The 26,446-nt window shown below is 44.2% G+C and overlaps 1 protein-coding gene across 1 annotated transcript in view; it reads left to right on the top strand.

Moving 5' to 3' along the window:
- The first annotated feature begins 18,100 nt into the window (after positions 1-18,100).
- ZNF618 (zinc finger protein 618) overlaps positions 18,101-26,446 on the top strand; it is a 172,728-nt gene continuing 164,382 nt past the window's right edge. Inside the window, exon 1 of the mRNA XM_038745692.1 lies at positions 18,101-18,148. Coding sequence (XP_038601620.1) covers positions 18,101-18,148 — 48 coding nt within the window. The remainder of the gene's footprint in view (positions 18,149-26,446) is intronic.

The raw sequence follows: 26,446 nt of genomic DNA, 5'->3' as shown, positions 1-26,446 counted from the left end.
AATTTCTGCCTCTAGTTAGGAAAGAGTGAGTTTAACTAGAGCCATCTTAATAATAATAACAACAACTATAATAATAATTGTGGTATTTGTTAAGCACTTGCTGTGTGCCAGGTATTCTGCTAACTAAGCTTTGAGGTACATGCACTCTAAGCAGATCAGACACAGGGGAAGCATCGTGGCCTAGTGGATAAAGGAAAGGCCTAGGAATCATTCATTCATTCATTCATTCAATCGTATTTATTGAGTGCTTACTGTGTGCAGAGCACTGTCCTAAGCGCTTGGCATATAGAGACGGTCCCTACCCAACAACGGGCTCACTGTGTAGAAGGGGGAGACAGACAACAAAACAAAACATGTGGACAGGTGTCAAGTCATCAGAATAAATAGAAGTAAAGCTAAATGCACGTCATTAACAAAATAAATAGAATAGTAAATATGTACTAGTAAAATAGAGTAATAAAACTGTACAAACATATATACAGGTGCTCTGGGGAGGGGAAGGAGGTAGGGCGGGGGGATGGGGAGGGGGAGAGGAAGGAGGGGGCTCAGTCTGGGAAGGCCTCCTGGAGGAGGTGAGCTCTCAGTAGGGCTTTGAAGGGAGGAAGAGAGCTAGCTAGGCGGATGTGTAGAGGGAGGGCATTCCAGGCCAGGGGGAGGACATGGGCTGGGGGTCGACGGCGGGACAGGCGGGAACGAAGCACAGTGAGGAGGTTAGTGGCAGAGGAGCGGAGGGTGTGGGCTGGGCTGTAGAAGGAAAGAAGGGAGGTGAGGTAGGAGGGGGGCAAGGTGATGAAGAGCCTTGAAGCCGAGAGTGAGGAGTTTTTGCCTGATGCATAGGTTGACTGGTAGCCACTGAAGATTTTTGAGGAGGGGAGTAAAATGCCCAGAGCGTTTCTGCACAAAGATGATCCGGGTAGCAGCGTGAAGTGTAGACTGAAGTGGGGAGAGACAGGAGGATGGGAGATCAGAGAGGAGGCTGATGCAGTAATTCATTCAGGTTAGGATGAGAGATTGAACCAGCAGGGTAGCGGGTTGGATGGAGAGGAAAGGGTGGATCTTGGTGATGTGGAGGTGAGACCGGCAGGTTTTGGTGATGGATTGGATGTGAGGGGTGAACGAGAGAGCAGAGTCGAGGATGACATCAAGGTTGCGGGCTTGTGAGATGGGAAGGATGGTAGTGCCATCTACAGTAATGGGAAAGTCAAGGGAGAGGGCCGGGTTTGGGAGGGAAGATAAGGAGTTCAGTCTTGGACATATTGAATCAGAGGATGTAATCCCAGCTCTGCCACTTTTCTTCTGTGGCAAATCGCTTAACATGTCTGTGCCTCAGTTTCCTCATTCATAAAATGGGAATTAAGACTGGGAGCCCCATGTGGGACATGGACTGTGTCCAACCTTTTCAACTTGTACCTTGTGACTAGTACACTACCTGACACATAGTAAGTCCCTAACAATTACCATTAAAAACAGAACAAAACAGCAGAACTTCCCCCTGCCCCCTCCTGAAAAGAAAAAAACAAACAAAAAACAGTCTGTGTCTCACCTGGGGATTCCAGTCTAAAAAGAAAGCAGGCCAGCACTGGAGGTCCTAATGACTAGAGTCCCATGGTAAGGTTTCTTTAATAGTCCAGTTTCTGAAAGTGACTGTCAGTGATGAGGAGGGGGTGAGTTGGGGTTGGAGCTCTGCTAACTGGAATGGGTGGGGGTTGGGAAAGTAGCACTGCAAACACATGATGGGCAGGGGGTGACAATGGGGGGTGACAGGTAGTTTCAGCAGGTTGAAAAGCCTTCCTGAGAGTAGAGGGTGATGATGATGATGATGTTGGTATTTGTTAAAGCACTTACTATGTGCCAAGCACTTTTCTAAGCACTGAGATAGATACAAGGTAATCAGGTTGTCCTAAGTGGGGCTCACAGTCTTAATCCATATTTTACAGATGAGGTAACTGAGGCACAGAGAAGTTAAGTGACGTACCGGGTTAGTGCATGGTGCCCCAGAAGTGCCAACAAGCCACACTCTCACCAGTTAGAGTTCTGAGGGCTTTGAAATGCAGTTGCTTCCATGCAGGTCAGAGTACTGGGAAGAGGACTGGAAGATGTCCCGGGGTTGTGGAAGCTACCATGCTCATTGCTCCTCCTCTGTAATTTTGACCCTTCAGCTCTGTTGGCCTGTGTGAGGAATCTCATGGATGTTGACCAGGGTTAATGGCTCCATTTCTGCACAGAGGTTGAATTGCCTTTCCACAGCTCCCTTCATTCCATAACACGATTTCGCTGTTTCTTTTAAAAGGCACAGCCCCTTAGCCATATCCATATCCTGGATCTTTGACTTCTAGGGATTGGACATTTGCCCCACCCCCAATCCCACAACATGTTTGTGCTTATCTATATCTATCTGTCTATATGAATCTACATATTATAAATTATTTATTAATATTAATATCTGTCTCGCCCTCTAAACTGTAAGCTCATTGTGGATAGGGAATGTGTCTACCAATTCTGTTGTATTATGCTCCCCCAAGTCCTTAGTACAGTGCTCTGCACATGGTAAGCACTCAATAAATATCATGGATTGATACCCTGACATAGAGGGCTTCCTATTGTAGAGGATGCCTGTCTCAGCAAGTGACCTGTCCTGCTCTTGGCCTGCTGGGGGGTGTTCATCGAACTATACAAGTACTCATGGGATCCAGAAAGCAAACATGTACTATATGCTAAGCCCTGGTATAGATACAGACCAACACATCTCACTATCCAAGTGGGGATAGACGGTTGCATATAGAATAGTGACTTAGAATGCTAAATCACACATGAAAAATCCAGGATAACAGTGGGTGAAATAATCAAGTCATTAATAATAATAATAATAATAATAATAATAATAATAATAATAATAATAATAGCAGTATTTGTAAAGCGCTTACTATGTGCCAGGCACTGTACTAAGACCTGGGGTAGATACATGCAAATCAGGTTGGACACAGTCCCTGTCCCATGTGGGGCTCATAGTCGCAATCTCCATTTTACAGATGGGGTACCTGAGGTCCAGAGAAATGAAGTGATTTGCCCAGTCACACAGCAGACAAGTGGCATAGTCAGGATTAGAACCCATGATCTTCTGACTTCCAGGCCCATGCTGCATCCACTATGCTGAGGGAGACTCCTCAGGTGTTTCACTGGCACTCAATCCTACCTGTCCATCAGTCAATCAGTAGAGAGGGAAACAGATATTAATTAAATAAATTACAGATATAATAATAACCATGGTATTTTTGAAGCGCTTACTGTGTGCAAAGCACTGTTCTAAGTGCTGGGGAGGTTACAAGCTGATGAGGTTTTCCCATGGGAGGCTCACAGTTTTAATCCCCATTTTGCAGATGAGGTAACTGAGGCACAGAGAAGTTAAGTGAGTTGCCCAAAGTCACGCAGCTGACAGTTGGCAGAGCCTGGATTTGAACCCATGAGCTCTGACTCCAAAGCCCATTCTCTTTCCACTGAGCCACGCTGCTTATCATGTACCTAAGTACATAAGTGATTTGGGGCTGGGTTGGGGGATGAATAAAAGGAGCAAGTCAGGGCACTGCAGAAGGGGATAGAAGAAGAGGAATAGAGGACTTAGCCAGGGCCTGTCTGAGATGGGGAAGGTGGGGAGAGTCATTGTCTGTTGGATATGAGGAGGGAGGGCATTCCAGGCCAGAGGCAGGTTGTGGGCCAGAGGTCGGCAGCCAGATAGATGAGATAAAGGTGTAGTGAGAAGGTTGATATTAGAGGAGTGAAGTATGTGTGCTGGGTTGTAGTAGGAAAGTAGTGAAGTGAGGTAGGAGGGGGCAAAGTAATTGAGTGCTTTAAAGATATCTTCTGAGGGCCTGATTGCTACTTACCCAAAGGGTCACTGTTCAGGCTATGGGGCACATGCCAAGTAGAATGACAGAGATAAACGATGTCCAAGTACCATGATGCCACCTCCTGCAATAGGGCCTGATGGGGACTGTTGGGAGGCCTCTTGGCATATGTATAAGTCTGGTAGGCCAAAACTCTGCTCTCCGAGCAAATGAAGCTCAGGTTACTCAGAGTCAGTCTCACAAACTGAATCAGAGAGGTCCCAGATAGACTTTCCCATTCCAATGATTTATCCTTCCATTCCTTGACAGTGGGTTGGCATACCAGCCACACCTGAGCGCCTGGAGAGGATCTCTTGGACAGCAGCATCATCTCTGCAGATGAAGGGGTATTTGCTCACTCTCTGCATGTGGGTACCATGGAGTCAGTCAGTTTGAAAAATTGTCCATGGGATTTTTGGCTCTTTTAAGTTGGGATGAGTGCATTCTTAAGGAGCCTCCATAGAGGTTACTTCCACTGGTTCTCTGTCCACCTCCAAATGAAACAGAATCTCTTCACCACCAGCTTTAAGGTACACAATCAGCTCTCTATCCATGACTTATCCTTGCTTCTTTCTGTCTTCACCCCAACCCACATGCTTCGCTCCTCTAATACCAACCTACTTGCTGTGTCTCACTCTCATCTCTCGATGTCAGAATCCTTGCTTTCTCCTTTCCTCCTGCCTGGAACTCCCTCCCAGTTCACATCTCACAGACCTCTACTCTCTTCATCGTCAAAGCCCTACTAAAATCATATCTTCTCGAGGAATTCTGCCCTGACTACCCTCTCATATCACCATTCAGTTCTGCCTCCTCCCCTCCCTGCCTTATCCACACTTGGGTAATCATCCCACCCTCCACCTCCACAGCACTTAGGTATATCAGCTGATCAATTGTATTTATTGAGTGCTTACTGTGTGCAGAACTCTGTACTAAGAGCTTGGGTGAGTACATTATAACTGAGTTGGTAGACACATTACCTGTCCACAGTGAGCTTACAGTCTAAAGGGGGAGAGAAATTAATATAAATCAATAAATTACCGATGTGTACGTAACGTGCTGTCAGCTAAGGGAGAGGTGAATAAGAGTGAATCGGCAAGGTAGAATAGAGTGAGAGAAACAAGGAGACATCTTGGTGGAGATGTTCCTTCAATAAGACTTTGAAGGGGTGGGAAGTAATTGTCAGATATGGAGAGGGAGGACATTTCAGGCCAGAGGTAAGATGTGGGCAAGAGTTTGGCGGAGAGATGGATGTGATCGAGGTACAGTAAGTAGGTTGGCATTAGCTCTCAGTAGAGGAGTGAAGTGTGTGGTCTGGGTTGTAGTAGGAGAGCAATACTTCCCAAGCGCTTAGTACAGTGCTCCGCACACAGTAAGCACTCAATAAATACGATTGAATGAATGAATAAGGTGAGGTAGGAGGGGACAAGGTGTTCGAATGTTTTAAAGCTGACTTTAGGGAGTTTCTGTTTGATGTGGAGATGGATTGGCAACCACTGGAAGTTTTTAAGGAGCGGGAAACATGGAATGACTGTTGCTGTAGAAAAATAATCGAGGTACAAGAGTGAAATGTGGATTGGAGTGGGGAGAGACAGGAGGCAGGGAGGTCAGCCTCCCTGATAGAGTAAATGCTTGGATTAATGTTGTGCATATCTTTCTTCTCAGTTACTTCCCTATACCTGGAATTTATTTGAATGTCTGTCTCCCTTGCTAGATCGTAAGCTCCTCTAGGTCAGGGATCATGTCTATTTACAGGGCTTGGCACACAGTAAGCGCTTAACAAATACCGTCATTATTATTTACTCTGTCATACACTTTACAGTGCTCTTCACAGAGTAAGTGCTCAATAAAGTGCTCACTGATTGATTGATGGAGGACATGTGAAAGTTTCAAGGTGAAAAATGACCCACAGGGCTAATGGCCAACATAGACCCAGAGGCATAAAGGCTGGGTCCGAATTACTCTTGTACCACCTCAGTTCAAAGATCCTGTGCTCCTCCTGAGGGCGTAGCCAATCTTAGGAAGACGATGTGCTGGGAGAGAGAGATCTCCAGACTCTGACTTTGAAATTCTTCTTGCCCGTTGTCTTCAGCTGCAAAAGTCTGGTGCCAGAAGCACTTTGGGTTATTGAATGAGTGTACTGTGTCCTCAGTGAAGTAGCAAATCTCTCCATTGGTGGCAGTTTCGTCCCCTCAAAACCAAACTTCTTCTGGCTTCTGCGGAATACCTTATGGGCAGGTGGGAAAGCCAGACGAGTCCCATTATGTTAATATCATTCATTTCCAATTTCCTTCTGGCAACCTCATCTCCATTTTACCCAATTCTCTTTGCCTCAGGACTTTTCCAGTTGCTCTAAGGGTAAGGTCCTTGTGAGCTTGAAATGCACCACTTCTTATTTTTTCTCCTTCCCAAGTGTCTTGTACACCACGTTACACCCATTGGATGCTCAATAGATGCTAATACTACTACTAGTACGGTAAAGATTTCCCCTGGACCAAGACATAGGTTGGTTCCTGAAAACAGCTTCCTAAGTTGGGAAGTTATAAACCGGAATCAATATTCTCAGAAGGACAATATTTTAAATGGGGGATTGGTTTCTTGAACCAAGGTCAGGTCCCAAGTTTTTACCCAAGTGACCCAGAGTTGTTTACTCAGTCAATTATAAATGAATACTGTATATACATTAATGTGTTCATATTGAATCAGAGAAGTTTTGTATTAGGGAGCCAACATTTACTTTATCAGAAGCAAAGTTGATGTGTTGACTCTCCCTGGAAAACCTGCCTGGTGATCAGGCTCTTTTCCCACTCCTAGCCGGCCCCTGACTTTACCAGATCCATCCCACCATCCTTTTTTTAAAAAAAAAATTCCTAAGGCATTTGTTAAGTGCATACTGTGTACCGGGCACTCTATTAAGCGCTGGAGTAGATTCAAGATATTCAGGTTAAACACAGTCCCTGCCCTACGTAGAGCCCACAGTCTTAATCCCCATTTTACAGATGAGGTAACTGAGGTACAGAGAAGCTGAGTGACTTCCCAAAGGTCACACAGCAGACAAGTGGCAGAGCTGGTATTAGAACCCATGTCCTTTGACTCCCAGACCTACGCTCTTTCCAGTGGTTTTCCCCAGTTCATCACCCATCACCTCCACCTGCATTCTGAGAGCTAATGCCATAAAGGAGATGAGTGTTGTGAAACTAAGACTCCTGAGCTGTAAGGCTGGAAAAGCATATAAAAAATTTAGAAATATTGCAAGAACTGCCCATCCCAACTTGTAATGTCGTAAGAGCTTTCTAAATGATGAATCTGAAACTTTAGTCCATGGTCATGTGGTATAGAGGAGCTCCTCTCCCCCTCAGTTGGGGAGGGAACATTGATTGAGAATCACTGTGGCCTAGTGGATAGAGCCTGGGCCTGGGAGTCAGAAAGACCTGGGTTCTAATCCAGCTCCACCATTTACCTGCTGTGGGACCTTGGTTAAGTCACTTAACTTGCCTTTGCCTCAGTTACCTCATATGCAAAATGGGGATTAAAGCTGTGAGCCCCATGAAGGGTATGGATTGTCCCCAGCTTAATTAGCTTGTATCTACCCCAGTGCTTGGCACAGTACAAGTACAAGTACAGTGCTTGGCACATAGTAAGTGCTTAAAAAATGCTATTGGAAAAATAAAAAGCATGTTCTCATTTGAAAATGATCACTCAGGTAGGGCCTTTACCCTGGGCTTTTGGGGCAACCAGAAATGTCACTACTGGGTCAGAGTAATGGTCTGTTCAGCTCGAAATTTGGTCTTCATTAACAGCCACAGATGGTCGGAGATACTGTGTGGTGACTGTCTTCCTGGGCACCCATCTTTATGGTTAGACATGATATTAATTCATCAATGGTATTTATGAAGCACTTACTACTGAGTGCAGAACACTTTATTTAGTACTTGGGAGAGTATAGTATAACAAAGTTGTTAGAATCAATACTTGCCCACATGGAGTTTATAGACTAGAGGAAGAGCTTACCTGAACCATATAGCCATTATACTATTTCTTTTAATGGCATTTGTTAAGCGTTTACTATGTGCCAGGCACTGTTCTAAGCACTGGGGGAGATGCAGGGTAACCAGGTTGGACACAGTCCATGTCCCACTTGGGGCTCACGGTCTTCATCCCCATTTTACAGGTGAGGAAACTGGGGCACAGAGAAGTGAAGTGACATCCCCAAGTTCACACAGCAGACAAGTGGCAGAGCAGACCATCAAGTGCTTAATGGTACAGATTCAAGTTCAAGGGAGAGGGAGTAGGGAAATTGATAGCTTAGCTGGGGAAGTCCTCCTCAGGGAGAGAGATGATTTTTTGTACGGCTCCGTAGGTGGGGAGAGTAGTGGTCTGTTTTATATGAAGTGGGAGGGAGTTACAGATTTCAGACGGAGGTAAGGACGATGATTTGGTGAAGCAGGAGAAGCAGCATGGCTCAGTGGAAAGAGCCCGGGCTTTGGAGTCAGAGGTCATGGGTTCAAATCCCGGCTCCACCACTTGTCAGCTGTGTGACTTTGGGCAAGTCACTTCACTTCTTTGGGCCTCAGTTACCTTATCTGTAAAATGGGGATTAAGACTGTGAACCCCTCATGGGAAAACCTGATCACCTTGTAACCTCCCCAGTGCTTAGAACAGTGCTTTGCACATAGTAAGCGCTTAATAAATGCCATCATTATTATTATTTTATTTTATCACTCTTCCATGAATTGACTCAATCCCTCTTTAGCCTGTTCGTGTCTTCATTCATTCACTTGCATTTAATGAGCGCTTACTGTGCACAGAGTACTAAGCTCTTGGGAAAGTAGTGAACTAATAAAGAGAGACAATCCCTGCCCACAATGAGCTCATAGTGTAGGTGGGCATAGCATAGACATCAGTACGAGTAAACAGACATCAGCTACCCAACTTTCCTTGGTAATGATGTCCGTTGGCTCACCACCCACCGTGTGGCTCAGTCTATCAGTCAGTGGTATTTATTGAACACTTACTGTGTGCAGAACACTGGTCTAAGTGCTTGGGAGAGTAAAGTACAACAGAGTTGCTGGAAAAGTTGCCTGTTCACAAGGAGCTTACTTTGTAGAGGGGAAGATGGGTATTAAAATAAATTGCAGATATGTATATATGTTCTGTGGGACTGAGCGTAGGGTGCTTATCAAGTGCTTAATGGTACAGATTCAAGTTCAAGGGAGAGGGAGTAGGGAAATTGATAGCTTAGTTGGGGAAGTCCTCCTCAGGGAGAGAGATGACTTTTTGTATGGCTCCGTAGGTGGGGAGAGTAGTGGTCTGTTTTGTATGAAGTGGGAGGGAGTTACAGATTTCAGAGGGAGGTAAGGACGATGATTTGGTGAGAGAGAAGAGACTGAGGAACAGTGAATAGGTTCACTTATTCATTCATTCATTGTTGTATTTATTGAGTGCTTACTATGTGCAGAGCACTGTATTAAGTGCTTGGGAGAGTACCATATAACAACAAACAAACACATTTCCTCCCAAAACAAGCTCACAGTCTAAAGGTGTAGAAAGACATTAATGTAAATCAGCAAATTACAGATATGTACATAAGTGCCTGGCGGGGGGGGGGGCGGTGATGAATAAAGGAAGCAGATTAGGACCACACAGAAGGGAGTAGGAGAAGAAGAAAGGACTTAGGGAAGGCCTCTTGGAGGAGATGTGCCTTCAATAAGGCTATGAAGGAGGGGAGAGTAATTGTCAGAATTGAGGAGGGAGAGTGTGTTCCGGGCCAGAGGAAAGATGTGGGCAAGGGGTCAGTGACGAGATAGACAAGATCGAGGTGCAGTAAGAAGGTTGGCATTAGAAGAGCTAAGTGCATGGGCTGAGTTGTAGTAGGAGAGTAGTGAGGTGAGGTAGGAGGGGGAAAGGTGATTGAGTGCTTTGAAGTCCATGATGAGGAGTTTTTGTTTGATGCAGAGGTGGATGGACAACCACTGGTGTTTCTTTAGGAGTAGGGAAACATGTCCTGAAGTTTTTTGTAGAAAAATGATCCGGCTAGCAGAGTGAAGTATGGGCTGGAGTGGGGAGAAGCAGGAGGCTGGGAGGTCAGCAAGGAGGCTGATATAGTAATCAAGGCGGGATAGCATAAGCAATTGTATTAAAATGGTAGCTGTTTGGATAGAGAGGAAAGGGTGGATTTTAGTGATTTTAGATTGGCATTACGGGAGCACACTCTGCTGACGGGATTGTAATAGAAGAAATGTTTCTTTTTATGTCTTGTCTTAAATAATAATAACAATTGTGGCATTTGTTAAACGCTTACTTTGTGCTAGGCACTCTACTAAGTGCTGGGGTGGATACAAGCAGATTGGGTTGGACATAGTCCCTGTACCACATAGGGCTCACAGTCTCAATCCCCACTTTACAGATAAGGTACCTGAGGCCCAGAGAAATGAAGTGACTTGCCCAAGGTCACACAGCAGACAAATGGCAGAGCCAGAATTCGAACCCATGACCTTATGACTCCCAGGTCTATGCTGTATCCACTACTCCATGCTGCATCTAACTCTCCTCTTCTTGTTTTAATGGGTGGCCTCCTAACCTGTTATTCTAGGGTTTGATAATAGCAATTTCCTGTTCATCCTATCCAAGCCCTTCATGTTTTTTTCTAGATTTCAGTCTTGTCCCCTCCTGATATCTGGCTTTCCGTTCGGTCAGTCAATCAATAATGTTTATTGAGTGCCTATCATGTGAGGAGGACTGGGGGAATGCAATAGAGGTAGTAGGCTCAATCTCTGCTCTCAGAAAGTTTATAGTTTAGCAGGGAAGACAGACACAAAAATAAATTACAGATAGAAAGAAGAGAATGAAGGAATGGTTGTGTGGATGAGCACGTGCTTAAATAATGCTTAACGGTAGACTGTAAGCTCCTGAGGGTAGGGAACATGTCTACAAAATCTGTTGTATTCCCTCAATTGCTTAGGACAGTGCTCTAAACAGAGTATGCACTCAAGAAATACCACTCATTGATAGAATCCATAGATTTAAATATAGAGAAGTGCTACAGGTAATTGTGTACCCTTTAATGGCGATTCTGGTGCAAAATTATTGAGGTAGTAGTTGGGAGGTTGTGACCAGGACATACTCACTGGGGAATACCTTCTGGAGAAGTATGGTGTTTTAGAAGAGCTCAGAAGATGAGGAGAGGAGTAGTCTGACAGATTTCTCGGATGGAGGGAGCTCCAGACAGGAGGAAGGATCTGAACAATGCGTTGGAGGTTTGAGAATTGAGAACGAGGCACAGTGAGTAGGTTAACTTGAGAGGAGCAAAATTATTGAGAGCTTCCTGTGTGCAGACCACTGTACTATGTGCTTCGGAGGGTACTGTACAACAGAGTTGGTAGACACATTCCATGCTTACAACAAGCTTACATTCTAGAGTACCGTAGTAGCACTGCACTATGTGCTTCAGAGAGTACAATACAACAGAGTTGCTAGGCACATTCCCTGCACACAGTGAGCTTATAGTCTAGTGAAGTGACTTGCCCAAGATCACCCAGCAGACAAGTGGTGCAACCGGGATTTGAACCCATGACCTCCTGACTCCCAGGCCCCACCTCTATCCACTATGCCATGCCACTTCTCTAATGTATTATAATGTACTATCATTTTATACTGTGGCATAACTGATTTTTGCTTAGTTTTCTATCTCTTATCTGAGGATGGCCAGGGTAGAATTGGCATTTTTGTCTGCCTGGTTTGAAGGAATAGACAACGAAGGCTCTAAGAGCCTTTTCCGTATCCTGCAGCTGTAACCTGAATGTTTTTTCCCTAGTTGTTGTAATAGCCCTTGCTTACAGTCAAGTTTGCCTGCAATTTTTGGCTCTTTTACTCAACTTTTTGAAGTTTTCCTGTTGTCTTTATCCACCATCCGCATACTTGGAGATTACACTGTACACTAACTCTTTTAGTTCATTTAGGAAAAAGCAAAACAAACTGGCCCTAGCACAGATCATTGAGGGAATGCCACTATTTACACTTCTTCATCCTCCAAAGTGTCCATTTCCTCTATTTTGTGTTTCCCATCTCTTTTGCCAGATTTCTGTCATTGATAGAACATTTACAACCCCATAATTGCTCACACTTTAAAAACATCTTTTGTGTGAAATCTTGTAAAATGTCTTTTGAAAATACAAATGTATTAAGTCCATTGGATCTCCCCTGTGCTCATACTTACTGATGCCTTCCAAAAGCTCCAGCATGTTAGTGAGGCTTAGCTTTCCCATATAGAATCGGCATTGCCTTTTCTTCAAGATACTCTGAGTACTCATCAAGAAGCAGCGTGGCCTAATAATAATAATAATAATGTTGGTATTTGTTAAGTGATTAGTACCCAGCAAGTACTGTTCTAAGCGCTGGGGTAGATATAATAATAATAATAATAATGATAATAATAATAATGGTATTTGTTAAGCACTTACTATATGCAAAGCACTGTTCTAAGTGCTGGGGAAGTTCCAAGGTGATCACGTTGTCCCAAGGAGGGCTCACAGTTTTAATTCCCAATTTACAGATGAGGTAACTGAGGCCCAGAGAAGTTAAGTGAGTTGCCCAAAGTCACACAGCTGACAGTCGGTGGAGCGGTATTTGAACCCATGACCTCTGACTCCGAAGCCCGGGCTCTTTCCACTGAGCCACGCTGCTTCTCTAAGTGTACGTGCTGTTGTAAATGCTGGGGTAGATACAAGGTTGTCCCACATGGGGCCCACTGTCTTAATACTTATTTTACAAATGAGGTCATTGGAGTTCATCAGACCAATACATTGCAAATGGAAATAAAATGTGCACTTCCTTTGGACTGACTGAATTAATCATGTGGTTTTGCCAGTTGTCTTTCTGCTTGCCTGCCTCTCTCCATCCATCCATCCCCCCCTTCCCCCGCCCTTCCTTTTCCTTTATCAATCACTGGTATTAAGTATTTACTGTGTGCAACTACGCACTTTTGGCTTCAAGGCTCTCTATCACTTCATATTTCATGCTGCCGCTTGGATTGTCTTTGTCCAGAAACGCTCTGGGCATGTTACTCCCCTCCTCAAAAATCTCCAGTGGCTACCAATCAATCTGCACATCAGGCAGAAACTCCTCACCCTGAGCTTCAAGGCTCTCCATCACCTCGCCCCCTCCTACCTCACCTCCCTTCTCTCCTTCTACAGCCCAGCCCGCACCCTCCGCTCCTCTGCCGCTAATCTCCTCACCGTGCCTCTTTCTCGCCTGTCCCGCCTTCAACCCCCAGCCCACGTCATCCCCCTGGCCTGGAATGCCCTCCCTCTGCCCCCTTTCCATCCCCCCGTCTTACCTCCTTCCCTTCCCCACAGTTCCTGTATATATGTACATATGTTTGTACATATTTATTACTCTATTTATTTTACTTGTACATATCTATTCTATTTATTTTATTTTGTTAATATTTTTGGTTTTGTTCTCTGTCTCCCCCTTCTAGACTGTGAGCCCACTGTTGGGTAGGGACTGTCTCTATATGTTGCCAACTTGTACTTCCCAAGCGCTTAGTACAGTGCTCTGCACACAGTAAGCGCTCAATAAATACGATTGATTGATTGATTGATTGATCACCTCATCGCCTCCTATCTCCCCTCCCTTCTCTCCTTCTACAGCCCAGCCTGTATGTACACTCTGCACCTCTGCCGCTAACCTCCTCACTGTGCTTCGTTCTTGCCTGTCCCATCATTGATCCCTGGCCCACATCCTTCCTGTGGCCTGGAATGCCCTCCCTCCACACATCCACCAAACTAGCTCTCTTCCTCCCTTCAAAGCACTACTGAGAGCTCACCTCCTCCAAGAGGCCTTCCCTGACTGAGCCCCCCCTTTTTTCTTCTCCTCCTCCCCCACCATTGCCCACTTCCTTCCCTCTCCACTACCCTCTTCCTCTCCTCACAGCACTTGTATATATTTATACATATTTATTACTCTATTTTATTTGTACATATTTACTATATTTATTTTATTAATGATGTGTATATAGCTGTAATTGTATTTATTCTGATGATATTGACACCTATATACTTGGTTTTTTTTTTTCTCTGTCTCCCCCCTTCTAGACTGTGAGCCCATTGTTGGGTAAGGACTGTCTCTATATGTTGCCGATTTGTACTTCCCAAGCGCTTAGTACAGTGCTCTGCATACAGTAAGCGCTCAATAAATACGATTGAATGAATGAATGAATGAAGGTAACTGAGGCACAGAGAAGTTAAGTGACTAGCCCAAGGTCACACAGCAGACAAGTGGTGGAGCCGGGATTAGAACCCACGTCCTCTGAAACCTGAACCCGGACTTTTTCCACTAAGCCATGTTACTTCTCAAAGTAATCAGGACATCCTATGTGGGGCTAAAAGTCTTAATCCCCATTTTACAGGTGAGGTAACTGAGTCACAAAGAAGTTAAGTGACTTACCCAAGGTCACACAGCTGACACGTGGCAGAGCCAGGATTAGAACCCACGACCTTTGACTCTTTCCACTAAGCCATGCTGCTTTCTCTTTCTAGTGGAAAGAGCACAGGCCTGGGAATCAGAGGACCTGGGTTCTAACCCCAGCCCTGCCACCTGCCTGCTCTGTGGCCTTGGGAGGTCATTTAATTTCCCGGTGTCACAGTTCCCTCATCTGCAAAATGGAGATTCAATACCAATTCCCCTCCCCACAGCACCTGTATATATGTATATATGTTTGTACGTATTTATTACTCTATTTATTTTATTTGTACATATTTATTCTATTTATTTTATTTAGTTAATATGTTCTGTTTTGTTGTCTGTCTCCCCCTTCTAGACTGTGAGCCCGCTGTTGGGTAGGGACCGTCTCTATATGTTGCCAACTTGTACTTCCCAAGCGCTTAGTACAGTGCTCTGCACACAGTAAGCGCTCAATAAATACGATTGAATGAATTATGAGCCCCTTGTGGCTCTGATGATCTTCTATTAACCGTCATGCTTAGAACAGTACTTGGCACGTAGAAAGCACTTAGCAAAAAGCACAATTATTGTCATTCTTCTTATTATTACCCTAACCTAATTAGAGATTTTTAGTACCCTTCCAAATGTGGAAGTGAGGCTTAGTGCTCTATAACGCCGAAGATCACCTCTGAAACTTTTTACAATGTGGAAGTCACAGTGATGGTCTTAACTGTCCTCTAGTTTTTGATTGTTGGTAATGGTAATTTACGTGCAGTCTCCAAAGTTGCCTCCTGGAATTCTACATCCTCAGGCAGGTGCTACTTGACCTGGTAATTTGTTTACTTCTACTGGATCAATCAGTCATTTATTGAGGACATGTTGTGTCCAGAGCACTGTATTGAGCACTTGGGAGAGTACAGTATAGCATAATTGGTAGGCATATTCCCTGCAATTTATTCTACACATTCTCTAGGGTCACAGCAACCTGATCGAATCACTGGATTTGATCTATACCATTTACGTACTTGATATTCTCCCCACACTCGCCACCACAGCATGAATGTACCTAGCTGTAAGTTATTTATTTTATGCCTTTCTTCCTCTCTGGATTATAAGATCCTTGTGGTCAAGGAACCAACGCTCTTGTATTGTACTCTTCCAAGCACTTTGTACAATGCTCTGTGCACTGTTATTATTATCATCATTATTATTATCAAGTGCTATCAAGTCATTTCTGATTGATAGCGACTCTGTGAATATAGTTTTTCCAGAATGTCCTGTCTTCTTCCATAATCCGTAATCTTTCTAACAGTTATTCCGTTATCATTGTTATGGTCTCTATCCATCTAGCTGCTAGTCTGCCTCCTCCACATTTTCCTTGGATATAGTACGTGCTAAATAAAGGCCATCAATTTATTGATTGTTTTGATATGTGCAAAGAAGTGTTTTCAGCTCTGTGGGTGAAAGGGTCTGGGTAAAAATCATTCGATTGAAGAGACCAACGGTGGGCATAGAATTAATCCATATGTCCCCTTGCAGGACCATCTTTATACCATTCCATTGAAGTGAAGTTTCCATTAATGACATTCATTCCTTGTAGATTACCTGTACTAATTTCTTGGAAGAGTACGATAAACTGAATAGATCGTGCTTGCACCATTCCACACAAAGAAGAATCAATCAATGCTATGTATTGAGCTCACAGTCTGTGCAAAGCACTGTTCTGGACTCTTTGGACAGTTCCATAGACTGAGCATGTATGATCCTTGCCCTCAGGTATCTTACAGCCTAGGGAGGATTGTGAATTCCACTTTGATGGTTTCCCAAGGAGGTTCTATAGCATTTCCCTGCAGTGTATTGCCTTTCTATTTGAGAAATATTTGAGAGAGAATGAGTGTGTGTGTGCGTGTATGCATTTGGAGTTAACTGCTTTGGGTTTAAAGAAAACCAAAAGATTGGAGCATTTCAGTTCTGGAAATGTTTGAGACACTTTTTGAGCACCTTGTAGATTTTTCACCTGAATGCACTCCAGTGGGTCTATAACTTTTTTAACTTTTTGTTTATGGTATTTGTCAAGTGTCTACTTCGTCTACCCCATTTTTACAGTCAAGTAAACAGAGGCACAGGGAAGTTAAGTGATTTGTCCAAGGTTACACAGCAAGCAAGGGGCAGAGCTGGGGTTAGAACCCAGGTGCTCTGACTCCTAGGTCTTTTCTTTTCCTACTAGGCCATACTGCCTCCCTGTCTCTTCAGAGGGGGCTCAGCCCCCCGCAGAGCAGGGGTGAGGCTCTTGAGTGTTGTGAAGGCCAACTTTAAAATACCATCTCCTCATTTAGAGTTGTTAGCCGTGTTGCCTTGCATCAACTGGGAGGCAAATGACAATTTGAGGACTTTGTTACAGTCAACCAGTGTTTATGTTTAGGTCTGGGAAATTTCACCAAAAGCCCTGAGATCTGTACAGCAGATTCATCTCCTTCCCCTGACAGAAGCCCAGATTTACTGGGATGAAAAGTTCTAGTGCTGGGCAGAAAGAGATCAGGGCATCCCATGTGCCATTGTTCACCAAAGAGATTTCCATTTAAGAACTAGAGGTTTTCATTTTGGGCTTACACACCAGAGGTGACCCAGTAGTGTGATGAGATTGCCATGGAGAGGGATGAAGAGCACGAATCATGGGAAGACAAAATCCAGAGGCTCAGGAGATGGACACCAAAAGAAATGCCAACCAAACGATCAGAAAAGACAGAGTAGACAGTAGAGGCTGAGGGCACATTCTCATCAGGCCCCCCAAAAAGCAAGGGAGAAAGTAGCTGAAAAATGAGGAGAGGCATACAATTGATGGTGAATCTAACTGGCTGTGCAATTGGATGTACTTCAAAACTTACCTTTCTTGAGAACAATTAAGAGAAGGATCAATCAACCAACTAATGGTAATTATTGAGCCCTTAATCAATCTTATTTATTGAGTGCTTACTGAGTACTCTGGAGAGTACAGTATTACAAAGATGGTAGACATGTTCCTTGCCCACAATGAACTTACAGTCTAGAGGGCGATACAGGCATTAATATAAATAAATCACAGATATGTACATAAGTGCTGAAGGTTTAAGGGAGAGTTGAATACAGGGTGCAAATCTAAGTGAAAAGTTGACAGAAGGGAGTTGGAGAAGAGGAAATTAGGACGTAGACAGGGAAGGCCTCTTGAAGGAGATGTGCTTTCAGTAAGGCTTTGAAGGCGGTGAGAGTGATCATCTCTCAGATATGAAGAAGGAGGGCATTCCAGGCCACAGGCAGGACATGGGTGAGAGGTGAGCAGCAAGATAGATGAGATCAAGGTACAGTAAGTAGGTTGGCATTAGAGAAGGGAAATGTGTAGGGTGGTTAGTAGTTGGAAATCAGGGAGATAAGGTAGGAGGGGCAAGGTGACTCAGTGATTTAAAGATGTTGGTAAGGAGTTTCTGTTTGTGGAGGTGGATGGGCAACCACTGGAAGTTCTTGAGGAGAGGGGAAACATGGACTGAATGGTTTTGTAGAAAAATGATCTGGGCAGTTGAGGGAAGTATGTACTGGAATGGGGAGAGACAGGAGGCAAGGAAGTCAACGAGGAGGCTGATGCAGTAATCAAGGTGGGATAGGATAAGAGCCTGGATTAATGTGATCGCAGTTTGGATGGAGAGGAAAGGGTGGATTTGAAGGTTGAACCGACAGTGCTCTGCTTACTGTGTGGAAAGTGTTGTACTCAGTGCGTGGGAGAGTACAGTGCAGCAGAGTTCGTAAGCATGGTCCTTGCCCAAAATGAGCTGTCTAGGGGAAAATACATGGAGAAGGTAACGGAGATCTTGCTAACATCACTGTGGACAATAGTCATATAAATTGAGCACTTACTGTGTAAAGAACACTGTACAAAATGCTTGGGAGAGTACAATGTAACAATACAATATAATATAACCCTACAATATAATGGAGTTGGTAGACATGTTCCCTGCAAAAGAAGGTAAATAAATTTTTAGAAAATGTAAACATGAGCCAGTTGTAAGCAAAGCTGACATACATCCGGAGCTCAGAATTGAGGGATTTTACCTGGTGTGCCATTGAATGTCCGATGTTTTTTTAAATATTTTGGGGGTACTGAGATAGCAGCTTGCCAAAAGGAACAGCTTTCAAACACAAGAACTTGGAAATGACTGCTTAAAGAGTGGTCTCAGTCATTTTCCTAAAAAAAGATTTAGAAAGATTCCTTTTCAGAGCAACCCTTCACAAAGGAATATTGAAAAATTGTAGGCTTCAGGAATGAGGATCCCACAAAGGCATCCTTAATTCTCCTGTCTACCCAAAGCTCAAGTTGGATTTTGTGCATTGTTAGGCAGTGAAGCCTCAGTTTACTCTTTCTTCTTTGGAGTTGGCCTTTGCCCCCAAATTTAGATTTCAGATACTTTGTCCACAGTCTTCCTTCTGCTCCCAGTTACTGCTTCCTAGCAACTGTCCAAGGGCCTCTGAATTGATCAATTAATCAGTCATTTTTATTGAGTGCTTACCGTATAGAGAGCACTGTACCAGGCATTTGGGAGAATGCAATATAACAGATTTGATAGAAACATTCCCTGCCCACAAGGAGCTCAGAGTTTAGAGCCCAAAGCCTCCTCAGCGCACATCAGATCCAAGGCGCTTGTTCATGGTTTTCACTAATAATAATAATAATAATAATAATAATAATAATAATAATAGTAATGGTATTTGTTAAGTGCCAACTATGTGCCAAACCCTGTTCTAAGCGCTGCTGGAGATACAAGGTATGCGGGTTGTCCCACGTGGGGCTCACAGTCTTAATTCCCATTTTGTAGATGAGGTAACTGAGGCACAGAGAAGTTAAGTGACTTGCCCAAAGTCACACAGCTGACAAGTGGCAGAGTCGGGATTAGAACCCACAACACCTGTCTCCCAAGCCCGCACTCTTTCCACTAAGCCACGCTGCTTCTACCCAAACAATTACTGCAGCCCCATGATTCAGATAAGAATTGAGAACTTTTACACATCATTTAAGAAGTAACCATTGAGGCTTTGTGGTTGGACTTCGGTTGTGCATGTCTTGCCCTGTCTCATACAATTTAACTTGTAGAATTAGTTCATACTTGGCCAGAAAAAAACCCTCAGGAACATGGATTGAAAACTGCCAAGGAGGTGATAAACAAAGGAAAGTGATAAATGGCACTGGGTCCAGTGATATAGAAGAGGTCTGGTAGGCTGTGCAGAGTTCAGTGTTCACTCTGGCTTTATTTAATTTCTTAATTTATCATCTAGGATGGGGAGCAGGCAGCACGGCAGTACAATTTAGTAAACGAGCCAAAGTTTGGATGTGCTGGGAAGCCCAGGGAGGATCAAGAAATGACACAGATGGGGGTAGAAAGGGAGAACAAAGGAGAGGAAACTGACCCTGTTAAACTTGCAGGATTTCCACAGATATGTGGATGGTAGCAGAAACTCTGAAAGCCATCATACCCCCAGGACATATGACTTTATGGTTATATGGGACATAAAACCAAGGCAGTTTTTAGTTTTTCTCGTGGGGGGGTTGGGGGAGATATGCCCCTGAGTCACATTTGCTTCTTGAGATGAAGTTAATAGCTCCTTCATTGTCTGAAGAGTTTCCTCAGAATGGGAAATGATAGGTGGCCCATTTGGTGGAGAACAGCTCAGATGAATAAAGAAATAGTTTGAAGGAACCACAATTTGGAGGTGTTTAACTGAGGCAGTGGGACAAAGTGAAAGAAAAACAGTAGGATGTGTGCTTTGGGAATATTTCCAGGTAGAGTTTGTAGAGAATAAGAAGTGGCTACTGAAAAGACTTATCCATGGTTTTATTATGGTATTTATTAAGTGCTTACCATGTTCAAACACTGTTCCAAGCGCTGGGATAGAATCAGTTTAAGTTGGACACAGCCCCTGTCCCACATGGGGCTCACAATTGAAGTAGGAGGGGGAACTATTTATTTATTTGTTTATATTAATGTCTGTCTCCCCCTCTAGACTGTAAGTACGTTGTGGGCAGGAGATATGTCTGTTTATTGTTATATTGCACTTGTCCAAGCACTTAATACAGTGCTTTGCACACAGTAAGCACTCAATAAATATGATTGAATGAGTAAATGAAAGGAACAGGAGAACTGAAGTACCGAGAAGCCAAGTGATTCACCCAAGGTCACACAACAAGCAACTGGCAGGACTGAGACCAGAACCCAGGTCCTCTGACTCTCAGGTCCGTGCTCTCCACTAGTCCTTGTTGCTTCTCATGCGAGCAACATGTGGGGCCCAATGATACTGTACCCACTTCAGTGCCTAGCACAGAGCCCAGCACATAGGAAGCACCCAACAAACGGAGTGGAAAGGATACTGATGACATACTTCCCTCCGCTGCTGCCTCTAGGTTTTGGACCAACTCTACCTGTGGGGTGAGGGGAGAAGGGAATGAGCAGCCCAACTAGAGAGGGAGCCCACACCACAGAGACAGATAGTTGGATCGTTGGGAGGGAGGCGTTGGTCCAGGAGAGAGCCACTCTCTTGGTTGGCTGTTGGTAAATTGGTTCTAGCAAATAACTTATTAATTAATTCATTCATTCATTCACTCAGTTATATTTATTGAGCACTTACTGTGTGCAAAGCACTGTACTAAGCACTTAGGAGAGTATAATATAACAATAAACAGTTACATTTACTGCCCACAATGAACTTACAGTCTGGAGGGGGAGACAGACATTAATATAAATAAATTACGGATAGGTATATATGTAAGTTTGAAAACTAGTGTGGCCTAGTGGAAGAAGCGTGGGCCTGAGAGGCAGAGAACCCGGGTTCTAATTCCAACTCTGCCACTTGTTTGCTCTGTGACTTTGGGTATGTTACTTAAATCTTTTGTGCCTCAGTTTCTTCATCTATACAATGGGGATTAGAAACCCGTTCTCTGTCCTACTTAGACTTTCAGCTCCATGAGAGGCAGGGACTGTGCCAACCTGATTATTTTGTTTTTACCCCATTGCTTAGTACAGTGCTTGACACAGTAAGCATTTAACAAATGCCATTATCATCCATTCATTGTTTCCTGCACTCTCTTAAGAGAGCAGGGCCCTTTCTAGGATGTTTCGCCTACTGCTGCATAATGGCAACACCATTTTGGAAACAGGACTACAATCATCCATAGCTTCCCAGAGTAGCATGGAAGGGAGAGGGATAGGGTAGGGGTGGGTGGATGGGTGCTGTGTGCCCTGTTTGAATGAGATTGTGAGAGTCATTCCCTGTGAGACGAAATGGCAAAATCAGAATCAGTCATTGAATCTGTCATGAACTGCCGAGAGAACCAATGTCAGATTTCCAGGCCAGGACATTGCCTGTCCAACTGTAGTGCACCCTTGAACTGGTCCATTAAACAAACCTTTGTTGTAGTGACTCTTCACGCCTTTAGGACACAAGTCATGTGATCAGTTGGCTACCCACGTCACCTAATTTTTGTGGTCAGATGGGATTTTAATTACTGTCTTCAGAAAAATCTCAACCTGCTTTAGAAACACTCATTCTCCCAAAATACTCCCAAGGTGAATTAGAAGTTCCAAGCCCTTTAAATAAAGATAAATGGAGGTTCAGGATAGAGCCAGGGTTTAGATTCCTTGGAGAGGCTCAGGTAAAACCTGCAGCTATTGGTTAAGGTTTGGTTTTGGGCATTTGTGCTTAATAGGAAACTTCAGAATTATCTATGCTAGATCTAGATCGGCAGTCTAGGTCAGGACCTATAAATAGGCCAATCAATGGTATTTATTGAGCCCTTGCTGTGTACATAGCACAGCACTGTATTACCTGCTTGGGAGAGTACAATGCATTAAAGTTGGTAGATGTGATCCCTGACCACAAGGAGTTTACAATCTAGTGGGGGAGGCAGACATTAAAATAAAGTGCAAGTAGGAGAAAGGTGCCTGGGTCTTTCGTAGCATTCAGGAAGTTCAGCTCATGAGGAATTGTCTCTTTGTCAATATTTATGCATCATCATCATCAAACAATCTATTAAGCACTTAGGTTTGGGTAGCCCAGTGCTGTGGAAGAAGAAGAGGTTTGTTCCTGGAAGCATATGCTAGGGGGCGAACCAATGCTGCCCTCTCAATACTCCAGTTAATGTTTTCTTTTACCTTTCTCCACAAAGCAAGGTGTTAGCCTTCTCCAGCAATGAACTGGGTGTTCAGTATCCTTGGAGGGGGTTGGTCTGTGGAACCATTGTCAGAGTCTGATTGCTCATGGATCAGTCCCAGCCCCCTCCTTCTCTCCCACCAAGTCTGTGTCACCACTGAAGTTGGTTTTCACATCGTTGCATTAGCCAAGGCCAAAGCTTCATTGGATTTCAGCACTAGCTCTACTTTGTGGTCCCTGGGTGCCGAAGAACCAAGCTGGGTTTTAAGTGAAAGATTCCAACCTCCAGGATTATCTGATCGACGCCTGTTATCTGGACAAAATTCACCAAACAATGTGAGTGCTCGCACAAAGGCCCCCACTCTCAAGCCTTCAGAAGGGTTGACACTAACCTTCCAACCTGGCCGGGCTTCCTTTCCTGAGAAGGTCACCATGGCTACTCACTGCGCAGCATTTAATGACCTCTCTAACTAATGCAGCAGAAACAGATTTGGCTTTTCCTCCTGGATTTATGCAGAGCAAACTGCTGCGTATTCATTAAGAGAAGCAACTCGCAAAGGTTAAGTGTCTCATTTCAGCAAGCTTAAATTGGAGCTGCCAGTGGAGGGGCCTGGATATAAAACCAGAAAATCGAGCAGAGGAGGAGGTTGTGGTGGTAAATGCTAACAATTCTCTTCCGGCTGGTTTCTCTTGTAAAGGTTCCCTTTGATTGCAGTAGTATTTCTCAGGAGAGTGAATGGCTTGTCTGTCTGTCTTTCTGCCTGCCTGTCTCTGTGTCACTGAGCATGCTAAAGCCTATGTTCTTCCTGTGAAATTCTTTGCTCCATCTTTGTCATCTGTGGACAGCCTCCCACTGGGCTACTCAGGGAGTGGGAGCAGGACAGCGTTCACTTCAAATGTCTAGAATGGGACTCCCGGTGATATTGATGATAGTAATAATAATGATAATGACTATAATGATATTTGTAAAGTGCTTACTCTATGCCAAGCACTATACTAAGTGCAGGGGTAAATACAAAATAATCTGGTTGGACACACTGTGGAAAAGAGAATGGATTTACAGGTTTTACAGATGAAGGAACTGAGCACAGAGAAGTTAAATGATTTGCCCATGGTCACATGGCATGCAAGAGATGGAGCCAGGATTAGAAGCCAGGTCCTCTGACCCCCAGGAGCGTGCTCTTTCCACTAGGCCACACCTCTCCAGTTCTGCTGAGAAGCAGTGTTACCTGAAGAACACCTCTTCTGATCAATTCTCAAAAAAATAAAATCCTTTCCCATTTCTACCAAGCAAACAAGAATATTTACTAACTGAAAGTCCAAAAGGGCAAATGGATCCAAGTGGTGGCTTCCAGCCTTTGTTGCCTCCCTGGGGGACCTTCACCCATATTTTATTCATCCCTGGTCCCCAACCTTTTTTTGCCTATAGTGAGGGCTCAGTACATTCTCCTGTTGACTAAGTCGCTGGGCTTTTTGCTATGGCTAGAATTGGAATCCCAGTGATGATGGTAATATTGATAATAATCATGATGGTGTTTATGTCTGATGGTGTTTATGTATGTATGTATGGTGTTTTGTTGTCTGTCTCCCCCTTCTAATAATAATAATAATGATGGCATTTGTTATGCAGTTACTGTGTGCAAAGCACTGTTCTAAGCACTGGGGGGGATACAAGGCGATCAGGTTGTCCCACAGGGGGCTCACAGTCTTAATCTCCATTTTACAGATGAGGGAACTGAGGCACAGAGAAGTTAAGTGAGTTGCCCAAAGTCACACAGCTGACAAGTGGCAGAGCCAGGATTTGAACCCATGACCTCTGACTCCAAAGCCCAGGCTCTTTCCACTGAGCCACGCTCCTTCTAGACTGTGAGCCCGTTGCTGGGTAGGGACCGTCTCTATATGTTGCCAACTGGTACTTCCCAAGCACTTACTACAGTGCTCTGCACACAGTAAGTACTCAATAAATACAATTGAATGAATTGAAAGAAATGAATGTGATTCAGGATGATTGGGATGATGGGACCTGTACACAAACAATCAATTAATCATATTTATTGAGCACTTACTGTGTGCAGAGCACTGTTTTAAACTTGTATAGTATAACAATGTACCAGGTGGATTCCCTTTACACAATGAGCTTACAGTCTAGAGGGGGAGACAGACATTATTATAAATATATTATGGATATGTACATAAGTGCTGTGGGGCTGGGAGGCGGGGGAAGAATAAGGGGAGGAAGACAGGGTGATGCAGAAAGGAGTGGAAGAAAATGAAAAGAGGGCTTAGTCAGGAGAGGCCTCTTGGAGGAGATGCACCTTCAATAAGGCGCTGAAGGGAGGGAGAGTAATTGTCTTTCAGGTATGAAGAGGGGGGTATTCCAGGCCAGAGGCAGGATGTGGGCGAAAGGTTGGCAGCAAAATGGACGAGATCGAGGAACAGTGAGAAGGTTGGCATTGGAAGAACAAAATGTGTGGGCTGGGTTGCAGTAGGAGTTTAGCGAGGAGAGGTGGGAGGGGGCAAGGTGATTGAGTGCTTTAAAGCTGATGGTAAGGAGTTTCTTTTTGATGTGGATGTGGATGGGCAACCTTGGAATTTCTTGAGGAAGGAAGAAAACATGGACTAAATGTCTTTGTAGAAAAATGATCTGGGCAGTAGAGATCAATGGACTGGAGTGGAGAGAGGAGGCAGGGAGGTGAGCAACGAGGCTGATACAGTAATCAATGGGGGTAAGACAAATGCTTGACAGCTTGGTAGCAGTTTGGATGGAGAGGAAAGTGTGGATTTTAGGAATGTTATGAAGGTTGAACTGACAGGATTTAGTGATACATTGAATATGTGGGATGAATGAGAGAGGAGTTTCAAGGATAATGCCAAAGCTATGTGCTTGTGAAACAGGAAGGATGGTGGTGCTGTCTGTAGTGATGAGAATGTCATGAGGAGGACAGAGTTTGGGTGGAAAGTGAAGGAGTTCTGTTTGAGGCATGTTGAGGTGATGGGAGGACATCCAGGTAGAGGTGTCTCGAAGGCAGGAGGAAATGCGAGACTGCAGATAGGGGGAGAGATCAGGCCTGGAGATGTAGATTTGGGTATCATCCATGTAGAGGTGGTAGTTGAAGCCATGTGAGCGATTAAGTTCACCAAGTGAGGGTGTAAATGGAGGATAGAAAGATACCCAGAGCTGAACTTTGAGAAACACCTACAGTTGGGGTGGGAGGCAGATTAAGAGCCAGTGGGATGGGAGGAGAACCGGGAGCGGACAGAGTCATTATCCAAGCCAAGGTTGGATAATGTTTCCAGGACAAGGGGGTGGTTGACAGTGTGGAAGGCAGCTGAGAGGGTGAGGAGGATTAAGATGGAGTATCTGGAGGCAGATGGTGGGAGAGAGCTAAACTTAGCGGAGGCCTAGATAGTTTGACATGTGAATTTGGAATTTTACACCAGGAGTGATGCATTTTTTTATGGTATTTGTTAAGCGCTTACAATACATCCAACACTGTGCTGGGGTAGGTATAGGTTAATCAGGTTGGACCCAGTCCCTGTCCCAAATTGGCCTCACAGTCTAAGTAGGAGAGAGGACAGATATTTAATTTAAACCCCAAGTGACAGTTGAGAAAACTGAGGCACAGAGGAGTTAAGTGGTTTACACAGGGTCATATAGCACACAGCTAGTAGAGTGAGGAATAGAACTCAGGTCCTCTGTCTCCCAGACCTGTACTTTTTTCCACTAGGCCACGCTGCTTGCATTGCTTCCAAAGAATTGCTTTGAGGTTATGTGGAAAGACCTAATATGAAGTTCTGACTCCTTAGGTCTTTGGTCTTCCCTTTCTTCACTAAACCTGGCTGTACATACTTGGACATTCAGTGTATAGTTCTCTTCTCACAGTACATGGCCAGGTTAGCATTCAGTATCTGACAGGCATTCAGTATAGCACTCTGCACACAGTGAGATATGCCAAAAC

The sequence above is a fragment of the Tachyglossus aculeatus genome, chromosome 4 (assembly GCF_015852505.1).
Source record: "Tachyglossus aculeatus isolate mTacAcu1 chromosome 4, mTacAcu1.pri, whole genome shotgun sequence".
Classification (NCBI taxonomy): domain Eukaryota; kingdom Metazoa; phylum Chordata; class Mammalia; order Monotremata; family Tachyglossidae; genus Tachyglossus; species Tachyglossus aculeatus.
This window is presented reverse-complemented; position numbering and strand designations above follow the sequence as displayed.